The 21,018-nt window shown below is 52.3% G+C and overlaps 1 protein-coding gene across 3 annotated transcripts in view; it reads left to right on the top strand.

The window, feature by feature from the left end:
* Positions 1–21,018, top strand: part of PDE2A (phosphodiesterase 2A) — an 87,607-nt gene that overhangs the window by 49,356 nt on the left and 17,233 nt on the right. For all 3 annotated transcript variants that reach the window (XM_039847959.1, XM_039847961.1, XM_039847960.1), the window contains 4 exons: positions 7,350–7,439; positions 11,008–11,096; positions 18,245–18,354; positions 19,187–19,242. In XM_039847959.1, the coding sequence (XP_039703893.1) occupies positions 7,350–7,439; positions 11,008–11,096; positions 18,245–18,354; positions 19,187–19,242 (345 nt within the window). The remainder of the gene's footprint in view (positions 1–7,349; positions 7,440–11,007; positions 11,097–18,244; positions 18,355–19,186; positions 19,243–21,018) is intronic.

The raw sequence follows: 21,018 nt of genomic DNA, 5'->3' as shown, positions 1-21,018 counted from the left end.
GTCTTGTTCCAGTCTCTTTCTCATACTCCGCCTCCCTCTGAGATTTGGGGAACAGCTGGGGTGGCCCAGGCCCTGAAGACAGAGCCAAATACAGGCATGGGACCAAGCAGCGAGGCTGTGGGAGAAGGCATACCAGAGAAGAACAGACAGCAAGAGGGACAGACATGGAGAACCCAGGGAGACTGAGACAAAAACGGAGAGCTTGGGACAGAGTTAGGGTGAGCCAAGCTCACCAAGCCCTTTCCCTAGTGCAAGATTCCCTGGCCTGGCAGCCTAACCCCTCCAATCCCCCACCAACCTGCCCCCACCCCACCTCACCCCTCCATCCTCGCTTGCACACCCTTGGGGACAGGGAGCTCGCCCCTCCCTCCTGCCCAGGCTTCCCTTTTGTGGTATGACTGACTCACAGCAAGCTTATATCTGCCTCCTTGTGACTGCCTGCTGTGCCTAACTCTGCCCACACAGGCCCCTGGCCAGGAGTCAAGAACAGTAGTAGAGCCATCAGTTGACCAAGATGCCTGGGACAGCAGAGATGAGAGTGATGCTAGTGATGTGCCTTGGGAGGAGGGCAGTGACATGGAATAGAATGTGGGCAGTAGGGATGGAGATACTATTGGCTCTGCAATGTGGAGAGGCAGCCGAAGGTGGAGAGAGTACAGAAGGAGCCCTGAGCCTGTCTTGGACCCCTGACCTGAGGTCTGCCTCCCAGGACCATCTCGCCCCTCCCCACATCTGGCTCTTGCCTCCCTCCCTCCCTCCCTCTGCTCACTCTGGCTATTCCCTTATCTCCTCCTTTCCTGACCACAGCCCCATGCTAGAGACTGAAGGATCCCAGTGAGTCAGCTCCTCGGAGATCTGAGCGTTCACACAATTTCTACCTCCTTTCCCCAACTCCTTTCCCCTTTTCATCCTTTACCCCCAAACCTAACCCTTAAGGGGGTCTGGGACAATCGGGAGGCCATTTTTGGAGGAGGCTGGAGCTAGAGTAGAAGCTGAGACTGGCTTAGAAAGTGTGAGGGACCTAGGAGGAATTGTTTCTGAATACTGGAGTGGATAAGCTCTCAGGAGGGGAACGAGCTCATAAGGGACGTGGATGCTCGTGGGGGTGGGGAGGGCGCCAGGACTGGGCTCAGGTGTATTCTACAGTGCACGTGTCTCCAGTGTGGCTCAGAGGCTGGAGACGCGGCCCTGTTGGAGTAACAACTGAAGCTGGAGTCTGCAAAGGGCTGGAGGAGGGAGAAGGTGGGGTGGGGGAGGAGGAAAGGGGAATAAAGGAGGAAGGAGAGGAGGAGAAAGATAGGGGAGGTGGGGGGGGTGTTGGCCTTTCCTTTAGGGTTGGACTCCTGAGCTCCAAGTGACCCTTTCCATGTGCCCTGGTCCCAAATGGCCCCACTGTCCCGCCTCACTCTCTCTTTTCAGCACCCTCCTTTGGGACCTTCCCTGCGGAGGCCCCATCATGTGGTGGGAGTGGAATGGACTTGCTGCCAGAGGATGGGCATTCTCACTTGAGCAAGGCCCCTCCTCTCGGATCCTTAGCCTCCTCACTTATAAAATGGGATGGTCAAACAGGTACCTCCCAGGGTTTGTAGGAGGATTAGAGACAGTGCAGTCCCTGGGCCTCAACATATGGTCTCAGGGCCAGCAGGAGCATCATTTAAAAATGTTTCAGAAATGCAAATTTTTGGCCTCATCCAAGACCTACTGTATCAGAAACTCTGGGGATGGGGCCTGGCAATCTGCATGTTAGTAAACCCTCCAGGGGATTCACAGTCAAGTTTGAGAACTACTGGAGACACTTCTAGCACATAGTAGGTGCTTGAGAAAGGTACATTCCCTTTCTCAAAGTCTGATGACCTACACAAGCAGGGCACTGACATTCGATCTTGTCCAACTGTGGCCTGGGTCTCTCTCCCTCCAGTTCCTTCAGATCCAGTCTTCCAAGGATCTCCAAGCCTCTCTCCTCTATTCTCCTGCCCATGGTCCAGTTCAGCCTTGTCGAGGGGAGGTCCAGAGCTATAAGATCTGAGCACTCCTGAGCAGCTTTTCTCTGAGTATGTAAGGCACCATTTCTGTTAGCAGTGGCTCCTTGGGTAGGTGGCAGGTGTGGGTGGTGGGAGGAGAGAAGGAAGGGCTGCTTCTCCCACTTCCCTTTAGAGTCTCCTGACTCTATCAGGCTAGGTATGCTGTGAGGGCTATTAGAGTCACAGTGTAAGCTTGGGGTACTGGGTCCAAGGCCCAGCCAAAGGGGGCTATTTTGGCCTGGGTCCCCAGGAGGCTTCCTTTGGTGAAATTCTGCAGTCACCCTAATGGAGCATCTGGCTGCCAGGCACATGCTGGGCACAGAGACACATTTGCTGCTTTGCCCTTGAAGTTCTGGTTCTATGGGAAGATAAGAGACTGTATACATCACTCACCAGAATGAGCGGCAGGAAGCAAAAGAGTATAGTTGGCATCTGCCTTGGCACCCTTGATTTCTCCCATCGGGGCCACCTTTCTGAGTTTCCCCATTCTATGGGTACTCATTTTGGGTCAGATACTTTCTCCCCAAGTTCTCAAGGTGAATATTTAGAGGTTTAGGGAAGGGATGGGCAGGAGAGACAGGAATGCGTGGGGCAGACAGGAATAAAATGGCAGAAGCTGTGGGAGAGGAGAGACTTTTGGAGGTGAGACAAGAGAGTAACCTGTGAAAGAGGTGGACGTTGACTGAAGAAGAGGAGAGAGATCCACTCAGAGAGATTGGAGAGACAAAGCCTGAGAGAGAGACATAGCCCCAGAGGGAAGGAAAGAGGAATAGAGAGGGAGAGGGGTTCCAAGGTCCTGGAGGATCTCGAAGGACCCCCATCCATTTAGAGAAGAGGATACCAAAGCCTGGAGAAAGAGGAGGGCCCCCCGCCAGGCCACATAGGGATCTAACATAAGCAGAGCTGGAAGAATCAGTATGTATGTCCTGTCCCAGTAACACAACTTGAGTCTTGGGAGGTACTGGACCATTGGGTTTGATGTTATTACCATGAGGGGCACTGTAAGGCTTCCCTCCAGAGAGGGAGGGATGGACTCTAAGTTCCAGGCAATGAGGAGAGCAATAGGTGGGGTTTTGGAGGTGGGAAAAGACATAGAAACTCATGGAGACAAGACAGGAGAGCAGGTTGTGACAGCGACACTGACCCTCAAGAAGGACATTAGTCCCTATCCTGGTGGCACCAGAAAGAATAAGGCCACGGTCTCTGGCTTTGTACAATCCTAGGCATTAAGGAGTTAGAAATAATCTAGTTTGGACCCTCTCCCCTGCACAAATGAGTACAGAAATATTGATCCAGTCCCAGTGCTGGCTCCTGACCCCTCTGGAACAGAACAAGCTCCCCTTTCTTGGTACCTGGGTTGAAAGACTAGTGCATGGAGAATGGCACTGTCTATGGCCGAGAGATCCTACCTTCAACTACAGAGCTATAGGTAGTGAGTCGGGGAAAGCAGGAAGGTTCTATCCATCCATCCATCCACTCATCCATCCTTCCAACCATCCACATAGCCATCCACCCATCTTCACTGAATTAAAACACAAAACCATAGAACTATATGTTGTAACATTGGAAGGACCCATTTTTACTGAGGAAACCGAAGCTCATAGAGGAAAGGGGATTGGTAAGGCCACACAGAGCTTCTGTAGTCCATCTGGGACAGAACTAGAAATTGCTGCTATTTTCTACACACCATAAATTCTCCCCTGGGGTCTGGGAAATTGGTTGTTATGCTGACATTTATACTGATGTTTGTTAAAAAAAGCTTTGAGGACAGGAAATGTGACCTCCTTCACTCCACCCTGAGCCTGGACTCTGTGTGTGTACGTGTGTATGTGTGTGTACATGCCTAGGTGTATATTTGTGTGTACATTGTATATATGGTTGCATTTTTATTGGTGTGTGTGCATGTTTACGTAAGGGTGTGTACATATATGTTGGGCAGTGGTGTGTGCATAGCGATATGTGTGTGACATGTGTAGATGTGCATGAGAGTGGGTGTAGCTCTATCTGAACTTTCCCTTTCCTCTTCTTTTTAAGTTTCCTGGGGCTCTAGCTTTTGACCGGAGCCTCGTTAGTTCCCCACCTGTGCATCCCATCTGGGAATATCCCCACTTGTCATTCCAGGCTGCTCCTCACTGATTCTCTCCTCCCTTCACTGGGGCAGCCATTCTGCTCTCTGAGCGCCTACCTCATGGGCTTTGGAATTTGAAAGATTTCCTTCCTGAGCTGATGCAGTGGAGGCGAGGTTGCTTTGAGATCTGGGAAAGTTCAGGGAGAAGGTGGCATTTGAGAAAGCCTTAAAGAGCATTTTGAGGGCCAGGTATGAAGTGGTCCTTCCCAGCCGCGATTCGTGCACACAACCCCCCCACCCCTGGTGTGGGGGCAGGGCAGGGCCAAGAAGTGAATGGACAGACGTATGCCACACAGAGAGCCCTGGGCTTCTTTGGCCATATCTGCATCCAGCCCACTCTGACTAAGGATGCGAATCCCCCTTCCTGCTGCTGCTCCAACTCTTCCCAAATTTCCTGTCCCATTCGCCCCTCATTGCTATTATCCTGCCCTTAACCTGAAGAGTCACAGAAAACTGACCAATCGAAACAAAGGCCAGAGAGGCACTCACCAATTCCAGGAAAGGACAGGTCAAGACATCCCCCAATCCAAGTAAAGGACAGGTTGAAGAGCCCACCAATCGGAACAAAGGACAGACTATTCTCTCTAAGCTACCTGGGGAGGGAACTGGCGATCGGTAGGGAGCAGAGCAGGAACCAGACTGGGCCTGGAGATCCAGAGGCTTGGGTTCCAGACCTGGCTCTGCCCTGCCTGGCTGGCTGACCACAGATGGGATATTGCATCTCTTTGAGCCTCCGTTTCCTCATCTGTCAAATGAAGAAACTTAGCTGTCCCAAGCCTGCGGCTTTGAAAAATTTCTCGCCCTACATCAGGGCTCACTCCATCACCTTGGCCCTTCTTCTCCAGTTTCCACAGCACACACATATCAAACTCCACTGCGGGGCAGGGCCGCTCTGTGCTCAGCTTGTCTACCCACCCTGCATCCAACCAGGAGCAGACTAAACCAGCACCATCTTCCAAGGCCCTGCCTTGGGAGCCTTAGTCTTAGAAGCCTGGGTTGGCAGACTTCATTTCAGGGTTATATGAGACATCAGCTTTTCCTCCCCTCTTTAATCTACAGAATTGACCTCAAAAGACCTATGTGTATATGATACCAGCAGGTGTTTCTGAGCCCTGGCCCTGTGAATCCGTAAGGAAATAGCTGCACTCGTGTGAGTCTGTGTGTGTACTGGGAGGGTGTCTGAAGGCATGCTGGGGTGTTTCCACAAGGGCGTGAAGCCCTGTGGCTGTGCGGCTGGGTGTGTGTGGTGCTGAGGGTGTGTGCACTGTGAAGAGGAGCGCCTAAGGACAATTGATCCAATTTGGGGGTGGTACTGTTTTGAAGCCTCAGCTTCTGTTGTCCAAGGGCAGAGTCCTATCTCTGAGATCAAAATGTGTCTTCATCCTTGAGCATTGGGAAGGATCAAAGGGAGGCTGGGGGTTGGGGAAAGCAATGCCAAGTGAGCACACACTAGGAGAAAGCTCACTGCCCCCAACTCCTGGAAACACAGGACTGGAAAGGAGTGGGGTAGAGAGGAAACTGAAGCGAAGAAGATGCAAGGGTGAAATCTGGAGCTGGTCTGGACTCCAATGCAGGTCTCCTTCTCTGTAGCCTCTCTGAAAAATGTGCATTTAGCCCATTCTTGCATACTTTCAGGGATGGGGAGCTCACTTCTTATCTCTCTCCTCGTGGCCTCTGCCTATGTAGCGTGGCTTTGCCTGGAAGAAGGTCCTTCATTCCACCAGGCCAAGGGCAGCCTTCTGTGAAACCTTATGGGTCTCCAGGCTGTTGCTGGGGCCACAGGTCCAGTCCCCCTGCTTAGGAGAGCCTGAGAGATTGAAGTTTAAAACCGAGACCCCTGCTTTAGGCTAGGCTCCCCCGGGTTCTCCAGTCTTAGTCACATGCAGGACTTAGTTTCCAATTCCCTCCTTACTCTTGAGTCTCATCTTGTCCTCACCTGGGACACAATACCCTAGGGATGGTCTGATCAGCCTATAGGCAGGGAAACTGTTGCCTTCTCTATTCAGGTTAACATATCTTAATTAATACGGATTGCAGTTTTAGCATTTTAATTTGTTATCAGCCAAACTTACACTATGGGCTTATGATGAGCTTGTGGCCCTCTAAGACCCTCAATCTCATATCACTTTCACATGGATGGGAGCCAAGCCATGTCTATTTCATCCAATAGATAATCACTTTGCTTTTTGAACACAGACCCAGCCATCCACAGGGAAGACATCAGAAAGAAATTCTAAGGGCTAGCAGGCTAGCAGGGAGAGCATGGCTGAGTGGACGGTATGAGTCATGGTCCTGCCTTGGCCTTGGATCCCCTGTTCCATTACCTTTCTCTTTGATCACTGTGGCTCTGGCCAAGCTAATAGAGCAAGAAGCAGGGACCATTCTTGTTCTTGTTCCGGCTCTCCAAGGACGACACGAGGCCTCTTCCTGGGATGGAAGGCTGTGAAGCAGTCAAGGCTGACTTCTCCTTCCCCTCCCATCTTGCCAGGGGCTGGCTCAGCTGTGTTCCTCCCACCTTGTGGGGTCATGCCCCGCTTGGACTCATGCTACTCCTAACCTAGCCCCTCACTAGGCTGAAAAATGAGACTGGAGGAGACCACCTCCCTCCCGGGGAAAGTGAGTAGGACCCAGATTCAGCAGATATTTAGCTGTGCACCTACTCTCTGTGAGTAATCTGGGAGGCACTTTTAGGGTTCAGTTTTATTTATCTTCATATCAGCCTATATCTATAGCTATAGTTGCCCCCAATTTATGGGTAGAAGACTGTGACTCAGTGACCTGACCAAGGCATGTACTGCTAATAAATAGTGGATCCAGGATTCAAATTTGGGGTATTTTTGGTTTGCTTACTTTGCTTTGTTTTAATGTGGAAGCTTGTACTTTCCCTACCATGCCAGAGTTGTGCTTGGCTAAAGGACAGGAGACCTGAGATTTAGTCTAGACTTGACCACTTGACTCACTGTGAGTTTTTTCCCAGGTCCCTGGCCCTTCTCTGAGTCCTAGTTTCCCTATTTGTGAGATGAGGGGACTCGGACATACATTCTAGGGCCTTACGACCTGTTGGAGTCTGAGATACTCAGATCTTGAGATTCTAGTATCTTAGAGCCTTGGGGTCTGGTTTAGACTGGGAGTTTGTACTCAGAAGGGGCTGCCTCTGGCCTGTCTGGCAAAGGCCCTCACTGCCCTTTTCTCTCTTCCAGGATGCTTTGCTGAGCCTTGGCTCCGTCATCAATATTGCGGGCTTGCACCGGGCTGTCAAGGAGGCCCTCTCAGCCGTGCTTCCCAGAGTGGTAGGTGCCTGGCTCCACATTTCCCCTGCTCCCCAGACCTTTGCCCACTCCTGGCTGTACCTCACACAGGGTCAACAAGGAATGAAGAAGCAGGGTCCCTGCTCGGAGGACTCTCATGGCAAAGTGGAGGGTTTAGTTGAGTGTTTGGAGAGGGCTTTCTGGAAGAAGAGAGCTGAAGCTGAGCCCCAAAGAATGAGCTTACATAGGAATCCTGAAATGTCTGAGACAGAAGGAGACTTTGAGCTAACATGTCTCAGATAATAGAATGGATTCACCTAGGATGACAATTAGGACATAATGGCATCAGGTGAGCTTTGGAGTATGTACAATAGGAGGGGTTGAGAGCAGACATGCAAAAGAACTTCCTTGATGCCAGGTCTGGGAGGTGCTGAAATGGAAATGGGGCTCAGCCTGGATGAATGGATCTGTGCCAAGTTAAAGTGTCCTGCCTGGAGACAGGAGGCTAAACAAGCCTCCTGACATCTAGAAACCTTTAACTTTAAGGTTCTCTCTAGCCCATTCCAACACCATGGGTGAGGTTGAAGTGGGGTAGGTAGAGAGTGGTTACCTGGGCCCATGGTCACCTGGTTAGTATGGTTGCCTGGCCCAGAATGTCTTGGTGAGGAAACTATACCCTTCTTCAGCTACCCCAAGCCACTCCCCAGCCTGGATCCAATGGCCACTGTTCATCCTTTAGATAGTAGAATGGATAAACTAGCCCTCAATACCCAAAGCAGCAGTGTCTCAGTCGTGCCAGATAAAGGGAAGCAGGAAACTATTAGTCTTGAGGAGGGAGTCTGACCCAACCTAAGGGGCATGGAAGACTTCCTGGAGGAGGAGGAGATGCCTAAACTGAGTTCCCATAGCCTGGAATAGGGACTCTACTCTAGATACTAGCTAAGGGTAACCTCTGCTCTAGGAAATAAGAGTAATTCAGAAGATGATTCCCCCTCTAGGGCCCATTGTGTCTGAATCTACTTGATGAATGAACTCCCTGAGGCCCAGAGAGGATGAGTTCTTCCCCCAACATCACACAGCATGGCAGGGACAAGTAGAGCTTGGCACCTAAGCACTCCCATTTCCTCTTCTCAGCTCTACCTTCTCAAAACCTAGAAGGTCAGAGCCCAGGAGGAAGGCTAATGAGTGGGCTTTATTGAGCATGAATTTGGCAGGAAGTAGGTGTGTTGGCACCCAAAAATAAATCCTCCCAGAGAGGATGGGACCTAGGCAACATCTGGCCTGAGGTGGAGAAACATCTTGAAAGGAGGGGGTGGAGACGTTGGCAGGTCAGCATTTGCAAGGCTTCTCTGGGCCCCTCAGTGGCCATTGAGGCTGTCCTGGGTGGGACGGGGAGAGGAGGTGACTGGCCAGGTCTTCACAGGCAGTGCGCTCGGTTGTGCCAGCACAGATGCTTGCACTAGATTAATTGTATCCCCAAAGCTGGAGGCAGCTGTGGTCCAGGTGACTAAGTTCCTGGGACAGTGGGTAATATCTACTTTGGCCCATTTGAGAGACCTGTATGGGCTAGGGAAACCCTGACTTTGCCTGGATGCATGGGAGGCTCAGTTCCTATGTGAGGAAATGAGAGATCTGCTCTACCCTCAGAGAAGGGGAGAGGTAGGGAAGGGGGTCTCCCTAAACCCTCCCCACCCCAAATCCCTCCCCAGTGAGGACAACCATTGGCATCTGGCTCCCTCATCAGCACCCATTGTGGCAGGCAGCCCCAAATGCAGATGGTGCTGATGTATCTGAAATGGTTCCCTCCTTCTTTCCAATAAACTCAGCTAATTTTAACCCAGAGTGCTGAGAGTGAGGGGGTGGGAGGCAGATGGACATCCGGAAGTGAAGTGAAGAGCTGTCCTCCCTGCCTCCCCACCCCTAGATCATCCACCCCTCTCTCTGACAAGGCAGGACTCTCTGTATGACCCGGGGTACTGTGGGGTCTCTCAACCTCTTTGGGAAAAATCCCACAGGTCCCTCCCAGGCTGCTGAAAGGGCCAGATGACAAGAAGAAGGCTAGATATAGGTGAGGAGGGATGGCCTCCTTCCCACTGATTTCTTTATCCCTAAACTCACCACTTAGACTCTCACCCAGGGGGACAAGTGGGCTCCAGGCCTGTGTCTATCCTTCTCACTCCCCTCAGGCCCTGTTATCCCCAGCCCACACCACCGCTGTGTCTTGCTCAGGTTCCCTGGAAGGAAGACTGGGCCACCTCCTGGGGCTTGGGGGAGGATGGGGACTGGCTGGAAGCAAGAGTGGCTGGCAGGCTTGTGGACTGTCACAACAGCAAAAGACAACTGCTTCAGCTGAGGATTCCACCCTTACTGAGAGTGGGCCTTCAACACCTAGCTCCAATGTTACCACCTCCAGAAGCCTTCCCTGATATCATCAGCAGAGAAGAGAGTCCTCATTCACCCACTGAGAGAACAGCATCCCTCAGGATACTTAGCTGAGCATGTGGGTGCCCCATCACTGGGGCGCCAGTTCTGCTGGACAGCACTGGCATCTGGGTCTCACTCATCACGCACAGTGTGGGAAGTGGAGTCTCTGCAAGACAGTGCTGAACGGAGCTGGTTGTGGATCCCTAAGGACAGCCGGTCCTGCCTGGAGGGAATGTGGATTTTTGCCTGTGGGTCAGTGAGGGCAACTGCTTCTTCCAAGACACAGCCTGGTGCCAAAGTTGAACCTGCTCTGGACCCTTGGGGAGGGCAGAATGACAAGCCGAAGACTTGATAAGCTTTGAGCAGAGCTTTGATCTCACTTTGGGGAATGATCATTCCAAAATATAAACCTGTTCTTGTCTCCCAGGGCTCACTGCACCCCCTTCCACCCGGCAGCAGCCCCTGACATCCTCCCCCAGCTTGGTTTATAGGCCCTTCTAGCTCGGCTCCTGCTGACTCCAAGCCCACCTCCTGCCCCTACCCTCACTGCCAGTTCCATAAATGTTCAGTGCTCTCACACCTACATACCTGCTACTCAACCCAGAAGCCATTCTTCTGTGCCTCAACCACTCCCTGAATGTGTCTAATTCCCACTCCAGTTACAGCTTTAATGTCACTTCCTCCAGGAAGCCGTTTCAGCTTTGGTCATGGTGTACGGTTTCTTGTAGAGTATTTTTGTGTCTCCAAGATAGGAGGGAAGCTTCCGGGGGCCTTCTGAGCCCCTCCTGCAGTAGGACCCTGAGTGGACACTCAGTTATTGTTTGCTGAGGCTGGAATCATGGCAAGGAAACACCCCGGGGTGCACGTAGGGGATTTGTCTGCACCTTTAGCCCTTCAGACCCTTTCCCTGGTGCCTTGAATTTGGAGTGATAGGTAAAAAAAGCCGGCAGGATCATGGATCACTGCCTGCCCAGAACCCCCCTCTAAGAGGAGAAGGCGAGATGCTAAGTTCATGAGTTTTTCCACCCTAACTGCACATTAGAATCACCTGGAGAGAATAAATAAACAGATACCTGAGCCCACTCCCAGAGGGCCTGTGATCTTATCACCCAGACCTGTGTATAGGTTGGAATTGGGCAGTAGGAAGGGATGCTCCACAGGGTCTCACAAGTGCTTTCTGTCCTAGGAGACTGTCTACACTTACCTGCTGGACAAGGAGTCCCGGCTGGTGTGTGAGGACCCTCCTCACGAGCTGCCCCAGGAGGGGAAGGTCCGGTGAGTCATTCTCCACATTATTGCCCTCTCGCATGGTCAAGGATCTCAGGCCTGCGATACCTTCCAAGGTCATCTGGTGTGACCCTCCCCATCCAACCTTGACTTCATCCTCCCCATCCAAACTTGACTTCATCCTCCCCATCCAACCTTGACTTCATTCACCCGGTTCCTCGGCCAGGTCATTGACTCCAGCACAGAGCGGAGAAACAATGTCTGGGTTAGGGGAGTGGACGGCACAGGGAAAGTGCCAACTGGCAGGTTTTCTTTGAGAGAGTTTTTCTAAATTGCTGCAGCCTCCTCAGAGTTGAGTCTCAGAAGTTCAGGGCTACAGTTTATCAGTTAGAACCCCAGAAAGCTATGAGAACTGCCTGGAAGGTTCTCACAGAATCACAGAATTTGGAATCCCTGAATGTTGGACCTGGAGGAGCTCACCACATCTGAGGACGGGTTGCTCAGAGGCAGAGTGTCCTGCTGTGAGTTCTGGAGCCCAACTGCCTGGATTCAAATCCCACTTTCTCGTTTACTAGCTGTATAACCCAGGGCAAGGGACCCAACCTCTCTCTGTGCCTAGGTTTTCTTATTTATAAAACGGTGATAATAATGGTACTATAGAGTTGTTGGAAGGATTAAATGAGTTTAACACATGTAAAGCATTTAAAACTACCCGTAATGAATACTAAATGTCTGGTTTTGTTTTCATTATGATAGAATATTGGGCTCGGTGCCCTATGGTCCCCTGACACCTCTGAGCCTATCGAATTCAGCCTCCTTATTTTTCAGGTGGGCAAATATCAGGAGATGTTTCCAATGCCACATACCTGGCATGACGCAGAGCCAGGCCTGGACACAGTCTCTTGGCTCCTGGCTATTCAGGAGACAAGGAGGGGAAGTTGAACTTGTCAGATGAGAAAGTATAGATGGGCAGGAGTGCTGGTCCCCAGGAGCGCAGGGCACGGAGGACGTGCTCACTGCTTTCTAAGCACCACAAAGCTTTCTAAGCTCCATGGAGGGCCAGGGAGCACTGGGTCAGAAGCTGAAAGCTGAGTGGGCACCAGGGGGTTGTTACTAGAAGGCAGCGCTTCACTCCCTGGGGGAGAGCTTTTCCAACTACCTGGCTCTTTCAGGTAGCAGCTGAGGCTGGCATGACACTCACCCTTCACAGAGGCCATGCAAAGAACCGCTGTTAGGGGATGCCGGAGGTCAAGATTCTGGGGATGCTGGTGGTCCTGAGGCCTCTCCTGGGACTTGGAATCCTGGAATCCTGGATGCTGGTCTCTCCCCCAACCCTTACTCATGGAAGGGGCTGGCGCCTCTCCAATAGCCCAGAGCTTTCCCATCTTCTATTCTCCCATTCGATTTCCCATGGGGTGAGTGGTAGGTGACATTTTCTCCTTCAGCATCTCCTAACAACTCCTCTCCTTAAGGACTGTGTGAACCAAGCCAGCCGTGTCCCGCTCTGGCCTCTACTGTCCCATCTGTAAGATGGAAAGATAAGGCTGGAAGGTCTTTGGAACTTTAAGGAAAAACAATGCTATAATGTCCTCTTGTCTCCTCTAAGCCAGCACCTCCACTCCTAATTCTCAAGAACTTTGCTTAGTATGAACTTGCCCCATCGGGAAGTTTCCTCAAAGTGGCCGGGAAGCCTCTCCTGGGAGAGGGATGCAGGAAAATGAGCTCAGAGGGTAGAGGAAGCATCCTCTGCCCCTTCTGAGCCCTCGAACACCCACCTCAGGCTTTCTACTGCTGGAGAGTGGGTCTGGGATCCGGGCATCTTGGAGGGGCCTCTGAACTTCTAGATCAGCAGCCCTTTCTGAATCCCCCAAGTCTCGACCACTTAAAATTCAGTGAAGTCTTTGGAAAAGGTACAACAACAACAACAACAAAAGACAATTAAGAGTGAATGTTCCAATGCAATGAGCCCAGAGATTGGTGGAAATGGGAAGGTAAGTGCCTGCTAGAGACAGGGTTCAGAAATCCTAGGAGGCCCAGAGGTGAGGTGGGTGAGGGATGATGCAGCAGGGGCATCCCAGACACAGAGACAAAGTTTATTTAGGCTGGCAAGGTTTGGGGGTGAAATCTGTGCCCCGCTTTCCTCTCTCCACATCTGACAAAGAGCCCACAACCTCCACTAGGGCTGAGACATAGATATGGAGGAAGGAAGAGCACTGGAATGGGAGTCAGATAGGCCTGTATTGTAGCCCAGCCTCATCCCTGCCTCACCGTGACCCGCTCCAAACTTGTTTTCTTATAGAATGGAGACTACAGATAACAGGATCCATTGGCTGATGAGTTAATAGATGATGTGCCTAGCGCAGTGCCCAGCACACAGTATGAGCTCAGAGACTGCTGGTGGCCCTCCAGCCCCAAGTCCCGACACATTTACTCAGTGGATGACCTTGAGAAAAAATTACCTCCTTTCTGGCCTCAGTCTCTTTTTCTAGAAAATGAGTGGGGTTGGGTACAGGGTCCTTCCAGTGGTGACCTCTGTGACTCCGGCCCTGTCAGGAGGCCGAGGCACCTGCCCCAGACTGAGGTGGAGCCTGAGGCTCTGGCAGTGCCCAGTGCAGGGGCTGCTCCTCCAGGAACCCTGGAGGGCTGGCAAACAGCAGCAGATGTGAGGTGGAGGTGAATCATAAAGACAGATAAGGGCCAAGAGGAAGGGCAGAGACTGGGCTAAGGGCGGTATGGGGAGGCATGGTGGAAACGGGCCATGGGGACAGCAGGCCACCAGCTATGCAGCCCCTCCTGCCAGTGCCCCTACTATTCCTCAGGCTCACAGAGGCCAGTTACATCCTCCTAGTGTGTTTTAGGTTTCCTGCCTCCCTGAGCTTGCTGTGCTGTCTCCTTCCCTGCCATCTCCATCTTCACCAGCCCACATTTCACTTATCTTCCATGGCCCAGCCAGGGACCCTCTAGGACGCCTGTTCCATAGTCCCCTGTCACTAAGGAAGATCTAATTTTCAGAAAAGGTTTAGGAGCCGTCGCGGCATCCCCCAGGGCTGGGTCTGTCCGCAAGCAGAACCCTGGGCTGGCAGTCAGGAGATCTGGGATCCAGGACAACAACATGGCTGCAATTACAATCTCATGCAACCTCTCTGAGCCTCAGCCTACACTTCTATGAGATGACAGGGTTGGACGCTGACGTCTGAGGGCTGGTCCAGCTCTGGATTTCAAGGGTTGCAAGGGGCCTCAGGGCTGGAGGCAAGAGAATCCTGGAGGGCTGCCTGGGCAAGGGGCTTCCTGGAAAGCTTCACCTCCCTCTTCTCGGTGCTCCGCCTCTACCTCCCAGCCTATTTCAGTCTCCAGCCTTGCTGCTTTCCTCTTCTTACTGTGTCTCTTGCCATCTGAAAGCTTCTGATTACCCACTGCTGAGCACAGTGAAACCCGGGGCCTTTCAGCTGCAATGGAGACGCCGCCCACACCATCCCCAGCTGGTTGTCTCCCTCCGCTGCCACTTGGGGGTCTCACAACCCAACCTTAAGAAATTTCTTCCTCAGAGCTGACCTGGTCCCCTTTCACTGCAAAATCTCTCTGTCCCTCTGATTTGTCACAAGGGACACAGGGAATAGTGTGTTCCCATCTCTGGAGTCTCACACTCTGGGAAAGAGAGAGGTAAAGGAGGGTCCAGGTCCTGGCCTGAATCACAATTTGTCTTCAAGAAATAAAAGGTCAGATCAAGGCTGAGGGTGGTTGGGGAGGGGTTTAGTAAAAGGGATGGACCATACCAAAGAAAGGGGCCTGGGCACCCAGCTCTTTCCAGGCCATTGACCTCACCAACAGAAAGCCTTTCCCTCTACTCTCTCCACTAAACAAATAGTTGTTAAATGGATGGAACCATCATAAAATTCACACCCATTTCTCTCCACTCTGTGCCCATCTGTCTTTATCTTCAGCAGGGCAGATCATGACCTCCCAGGTGCCCAGGGCTGAGTCATTAGCCTTCAACCTGGACAGCTGGCTCTGGGGTGTGGAGTGCCCTCACCCCCACCATCGGCCTGTCAGTGGGAGGAGGGGAGGTGGGAAGAGGAGAGTCAGGAGGGGAGAGGAGTCGAGGCAGGGGGTTCTGAGTTGAGGAGAGAGCCATTGGGGATGTGAGCAGTAGATGAAGTCCCCACCCTCATCTGCTGGGGGATGGGGGTGCGGAAGTTCTGGGAAGGGTGCAGCAGAGGAAAAGAGCTTATATGTGGGTAGTCTGAGGTGAGCATGGCCTGGCACAGCCCTGCCCGGGGCCATGGGATATGACTGGGCCAGGAAGAGCAGATTGCAGAGCAAGGTGCAAAGCTGCAGGACTCCTGAGGGTTGAAGATCTTTGGAGACCCCAGCACTCGGTGGGAGATCTGGGTTCAGTCAAGGTTGACCTGCCCCAGCCCAGCCTCTCCTCTGCTATCCAGGGATCTCTGAGACTGTGGAGTACTCACTGAGGCTGGGTTCCCAGTCTCTCCGACTCTTCCTCTCTAGGTGAGCGTTTTACCCAGCAGCCAACAGTCAAACCTGACCTTTACTTTCCCCTGCTTAAGTTCATCCTGGGGCTCCCATTGCCCTCAGGATCAAGCCTAGCTCCTCAAGGTCCTGGCCCCTCTCCAGCCTTGCTCCCTGATGTCGAGCCACATCAACCTCCTTGCAGTTGGACCACCTGGCAGACACACATTCTTTCTCTCCTCCACGCCTTTGCATAGACAGTTCCCTCTGCCTGCACATCTTTTCCTGTCTGCCTTCATAACCTCTGAATGTCCTTTAGGACTCAAATCAGGCATCTTTCCCTCTAGGAAGCCTTCTGACCCCACTTCCATCCTGCACCAAGGTAGGCTGGTCTCACTCTTCCTCCCTTTGTCAGAGCCCTCACTCCTGCACTCAAGCTGGGGTCTGCATGTCAGTCCCCACACAACGTTGGAGCTCCTGGAGTCAGGTATATGTCTGCCTCCTCTTCCCATCTCAGTCCTCAGTACCAAACTTGACCCAGAAGGACCCCGAATAAATACTCTGTGGAATTAAAGACTTCAAGTAGAATGATCCCATAAGTACTTTAGAGGTCTCATATAGAGGATGGATTTAAGGGACCCCATAGGAGGCAGGAGGCAAGGGGAGCGTCTGCTTCAGGGTCGGGGGAAAGGTAATTCTGTTTCAGCTTGGCTGTGGCTTGAGAATGGAAAAAGTAGGTGACAGTTGGGAGGTGACTCACCCGCTGGCTGGGGAAGGTGAGAAAGAAGGAGGCAGCTAGAACAGTTTGTGGGTATGCTACTAGGGACCGGCGGATGGCTGTGCCACCTTGGGGGTAGTGGTGGTGAGGGTAAGTTCAGATTGGGACTGGGTGCCTTTGACAACCTCAGGGACATCTAGGGTAAGTCTCCAGGAGGCCCTTGGGTATCTGGGGTATGGAGCTTATGAGATGGGGAACTGGAGAGTCACGAGGCCATGAGCACAGAGGAAGTTTTGTGCAGAAGAGAAGAAAGGCTGAGAGCAAGGCAGATTTCTTCATCGGGGTGTCTTTAGGGGGTTGGGAGGTGGAGGAGGGGGAGTGGCCAAGGCAGCCCTGGGTCCTAGGGGTTTGGAAGTGCAGAGTTAGGGGTCATGGGATAAAGCTGCCACTCTCACTGATGAGCAATGCAGGGACCAGCGCCACCTTGTGGCTGCCCAATAACCAGATAGTCCCAGGCCAAGTGCCTGAGTGGGATCCGTAAGAGGGATTTTGGCTTAGAGTCATCAAGGCTAGCCCCCTGCCTCCATGAAGCCCCAGCCTTTATCAGTTTAGTCATCAGGAAAAGTGGCTGCTGTTGCCTTTCTGCCAACCTAAACTCCTATTCGTTCCTGGGGGTTTTGGCACAATCAGAGAGCCCATAACTAGAGCCCAGCATGCCAGGAGCCTGAAGATCCAGGGAGTGATGGCTGGAAGGTGGGAGACACTGATAGTTCTTATAGATTCAAAACCAGAGGCCAGGAGCAAACAGGTCTGATTCAGAAGCCTGTATGACCTTGACCAAGATACTCAACCTCGATTTCTCTAGTAGCTATGATCTCATGATCTGAAGACTTACAGGCTGTCCCTCTTTTCCTCATTTGACCTTTGCTGGGCTCCCCTTAGTGACCCCACATGCACACAATGGAGTTCCAACTCCCCGCCCCCAAGTTTCTCTTCTCTTTAGGCCAGGCATCTTCTGTAAACACAATTCAGTGGAGGTAGCATGAGGGATGAGGAACCCAGGACAATTATTCATCAAGAAGTGACATTTGGTGAAAAATCAAGCACTTAATTAAGCAGGAAGAGCCAGAGGCAAGGTCGGGGGTGGGGGTGGGGGGAGGCGGGGTGATGGTGGCAGAAGATGGCATGTGTGGTGAGGGCAGAGAGAAACACATTCTCCCCACATCCACCTCCCCTTCCCTCCATCACACCTACGCCCTTGCCTCCTCAACATTCATGCTAACCCCTTGTTGGAGACTCACACCCCCTCGGGTCTTTAGGAAGCTTTAAGCATACTGGTTAGGAGTGTGGGCTCTGGTGCCAGCTACCTGGGTTCAAATGCTGGCCCTACCACTTATTAGCCATGTGACATTGGACAGTTTACTTAACTTCTTAGTGCCTTAGTTCCTCCACCTGAAAATGGAGATGATGATGATAATATTTAATTCAGAGCATTGCTGGGAATTCTGAGTTTATCTATATAAGTTGCTTGGATTATGCATGGCACAAAGGGAATGTCTGATAAACTTTAGGTATGACGACTATCTCTAGATTCCCCCTGCTTAGCACCAAAAGTGGCTCTAGAATGGTTTTCTGAGGAAGGTGTTAGTTAAGATTCTACTCTCCTCCATCCTAGTTCTCCCTGGGAGGCTCAGAGAGGTCAGATCACTTGCCTGCGGCAGAGTCGCCCTTGCTTTTCTTGCTCTGGGGATTTGTGCTGGGCCCTAAGTTACCTTTCACATACCTACCAGCAAGAGGCACCGGAGGCCAAATTGTGGCTGTCTGCGCCTCTATGGGGAAATCAGGGTCCCCGACTCTTGTATTTGCCCACCTTGTGTCCGCCCTGTAACAGGTCAACTTGTCCAGATCCTTGCAGATGTGCAGAATCCAACCTGCTGTATGTCCCTGGGCTAGGGCCTGTCCTCTTTGATCCAGGGGTTGAGAGGTAAGATCATGTCTTTTTTTTTTTCAGAGAGGCCGTGATCTCCCAGAAGCGGCTGGGCTGCAATGGACTGGGTCCTTCAGACCTACAGGAGAAAACTTTGGCCAAGCTGGTAGCCCCGCTGGCTCCTGACACCCAAGGTAGGGGCTGGGAGCTGGGCAGGAGCAGGAAGGGACTGTGCCCCTGCTCCCCAAATCACATCTGTCTTCTACCCCTGTTTTCATCTTTCAATCTCCTTTCTTTTGCTCTGTGTCTGTAGCAATCCCTCCATCTAATTCTCTCTCTATTGTGCTACTAACCTCTCTGAGCCTCCATTTCCTGATTTGTAAAATGGGGAAAATAGAACCTACCTTGAGGGGATGTTGCAAGGAGGAGCAAACAATGCATGTTAAGGGCTTGGCACGTACTAGGGCTTGGTGGCCAGTGGCCACAGTGATGATGATGTGCCTGTTGCTAGATGGGCTGTAGCTGTTATCATGCTCTCTCTGTCACTGTCTCTCTTTTTCTTTCTCTTCTTCTCCATGCCCCCTGTCCGCCATGTCTCTCTGCCTCGTGTCTCAGTCTCTCTAGGTCTCTGTCCTCTGTCTCGATGTGGAAAGTGCACAAGACTGGGAGTCAGGAGACCTGACTTGCTGTGTGATCTTGGGCAAGTCACTTCCCCTTTCTGAACCTCAGTTTCCCGATCTGTAAAACAGGGGTGCTCAGCCTTACCTGCCTCCCTCCCTCTCAGGGTTGCTGGGAGGATCACAACAAAGCTATCAAGTGAGGGTTTCCTTCCATGCAGGGGTCGTTGCTGTGGCTGTTTTTGTTGCTGCCTCAGGACACCCCTGTCTGTCTCTCTGGGTCTCTGGGTCTCTCTCTGTCTCTGTCCCAGCCTCTGTCTATGTCTTTGTCTCCCTCCCTGGGTCCCGGCTCAGTATCTCTGAGCCTCACTGGCCCCAAAGGACCACCTCATTGCCCTCTCCCCCTCAGTGCTGGTCATACCGCTGGTGGACAAGGAGGCTGGGGCTGTGGCAGCCGTCATCTTGGTAAGAGCCCTTGTGGGGTGATATGGGTGGAGAGGAGAGCAGGGGAGGGAGCAGTGGATGGAGCCCTGTGTGTGTGTGTGTGTGTGTGTGTGTGTGTGTGTGTGTGTGTGTGTGTGTGTTGAGAACAGCAAGCTGGGCTGGAGCTGGAGGAAATAGGCATCTGGGAGAAGTCTCGGAATTCCTCCACAACCCACCCCTCTGCCCCACCTTGAATGGGCAGGACAAAATTGCTGGCCCAGGCAGGCTTTTGGGGCGGGATCTGCTGCTCTTCAGGCTCTTCTCTTTTATGGGTGTGTGTGTGTGGAAGGGTGTTCAAAATCTTTTTCCTGTCCTAGGAACAGAGGTTAGCTTTCCCGAATCACCATTACCTGAATATGGGGCAGACTTGGGGTACGGACAGATAAATGAGCTGTTCTTGGTGCACCCAGGGACTCCTCTGAGCTCATTAAAACAGAATTAAAGGTTTCTGAGGCACCTGACCTTTCCAGCACTGCTGGAGGTGGGGCGGTGGGGTGGAGTGGAGGGGCACCATGGGAAGAGGAAGGGAGAGGAGGGGAAGGAAGGGGTACTTGGCTTGGTCTCCTCCTCAGCACCCCATCTGCCTGAGCGAGGGAGAAGCGTCCTCCTTGGTTTCTCCCGCCCCCCAGCTTCTGTTCCCACAGGGAACAGATCTGCTATTGGCACAGAGTTCTCAGCACTGCTTCCCTCCCTCCTTTGATCCCAATCTGTGTAGGAGCTGGTCTCTTTGAAGAGGACCAGGGCCAGCACAGAGGTCAAGGTTGGAGGCAGAGGCTTGGTTGCCCACCTTTGCTGAGGAAAAAGAGTCTGGGTTGTCAGGTTCTTGAGAAAGACTTCCTGGGGCTGTGAGGGCTGAGTCAGAAGAGAAGCAACTCCCCCAAGGGGAAGATATCTGGAAGGTTGCTCATCTTGTGGGCAGGAGGATGATTGCCATGACCACCATCCACTTTGGCTCAGATTATGCCAGAAGTCCAGGCTTCAACCTCCTCCTGTGGGGAGAAGAGCCTGTGTGTATGTGTATGTTGTGCATTGGGGAGGGAGATGGAGTCAGATCACTTGAATTTAACTCACCCTAAGAAAACTCTGCTCTGGACTCTCCTCCAGGCTGAGTGCTGGAGTAGAGAAGGGAACCAGACTCATTTCTGCCTTCTAGAAACTCTCAACTTTGAGGAAGGCGGAGACACTCTGAGACCACCGCTGGTCAAAAGAAATAAATGCTGCTAGCGGGTGCTCTAGTGACAGAGGATGGAGCAGCAAGGGGTGCCTCACAGTAGAGACAGCATTTTAGGGGGGTCGAGGGGCATGAGTAGGAGGTCAACAGGCAGAGAAGAAGGGAAAAGATATTCTAGGCAGAAAGAAGAGGATGAGCAAAGGCAGGGAGGGAAAAGGGTGGTGGAGTCTTGGGGGAAGAGTGTGATCCTGGTGAGGCTGAGGTGTGGGGTGCATGCTGTTGAGTAAGGTGCTACCCAGGGCTTTGGCTGCCGGGAGAAGTTCCCGACAACTGTTTCCACACCTCCTCAAACACTCTGGGCAGTGAAGAGCTCTTGAAAGGTATTTAGATTATTCATGGTCTGCCTCGCCTCCAAGCCCATGCCCTCCTACCCCAGCGGAAATGCACTTCTCTAGGACACCCCTCTTCCCAATGCATACTTGTATCTGACAGTTCCTATCCTGCTTCCTTGTGCTCCCGGGGCCACAGGATCTCACATCCTCTGAGAGGCAGCGCAGACAGGCCTGGACCTCCCAGCTGCTGCCAGA

This window comes from Pteropus medius, unplaced genomic scaffold (assembly GCF_902729225.1).
Source record: "Pteropus medius unplaced genomic scaffold, Ma_sr-lr_union100, whole genome shotgun sequence".
In the NCBI taxonomy this organism is placed as follows: domain Eukaryota; kingdom Metazoa; phylum Chordata; class Mammalia; order Chiroptera; family Pteropodidae; genus Pteropus; species Pteropus medius.
Note: the sequence above shows the minus strand (reverse complement) of the source record. Positions and strands in the feature narration are given on the sequence as shown.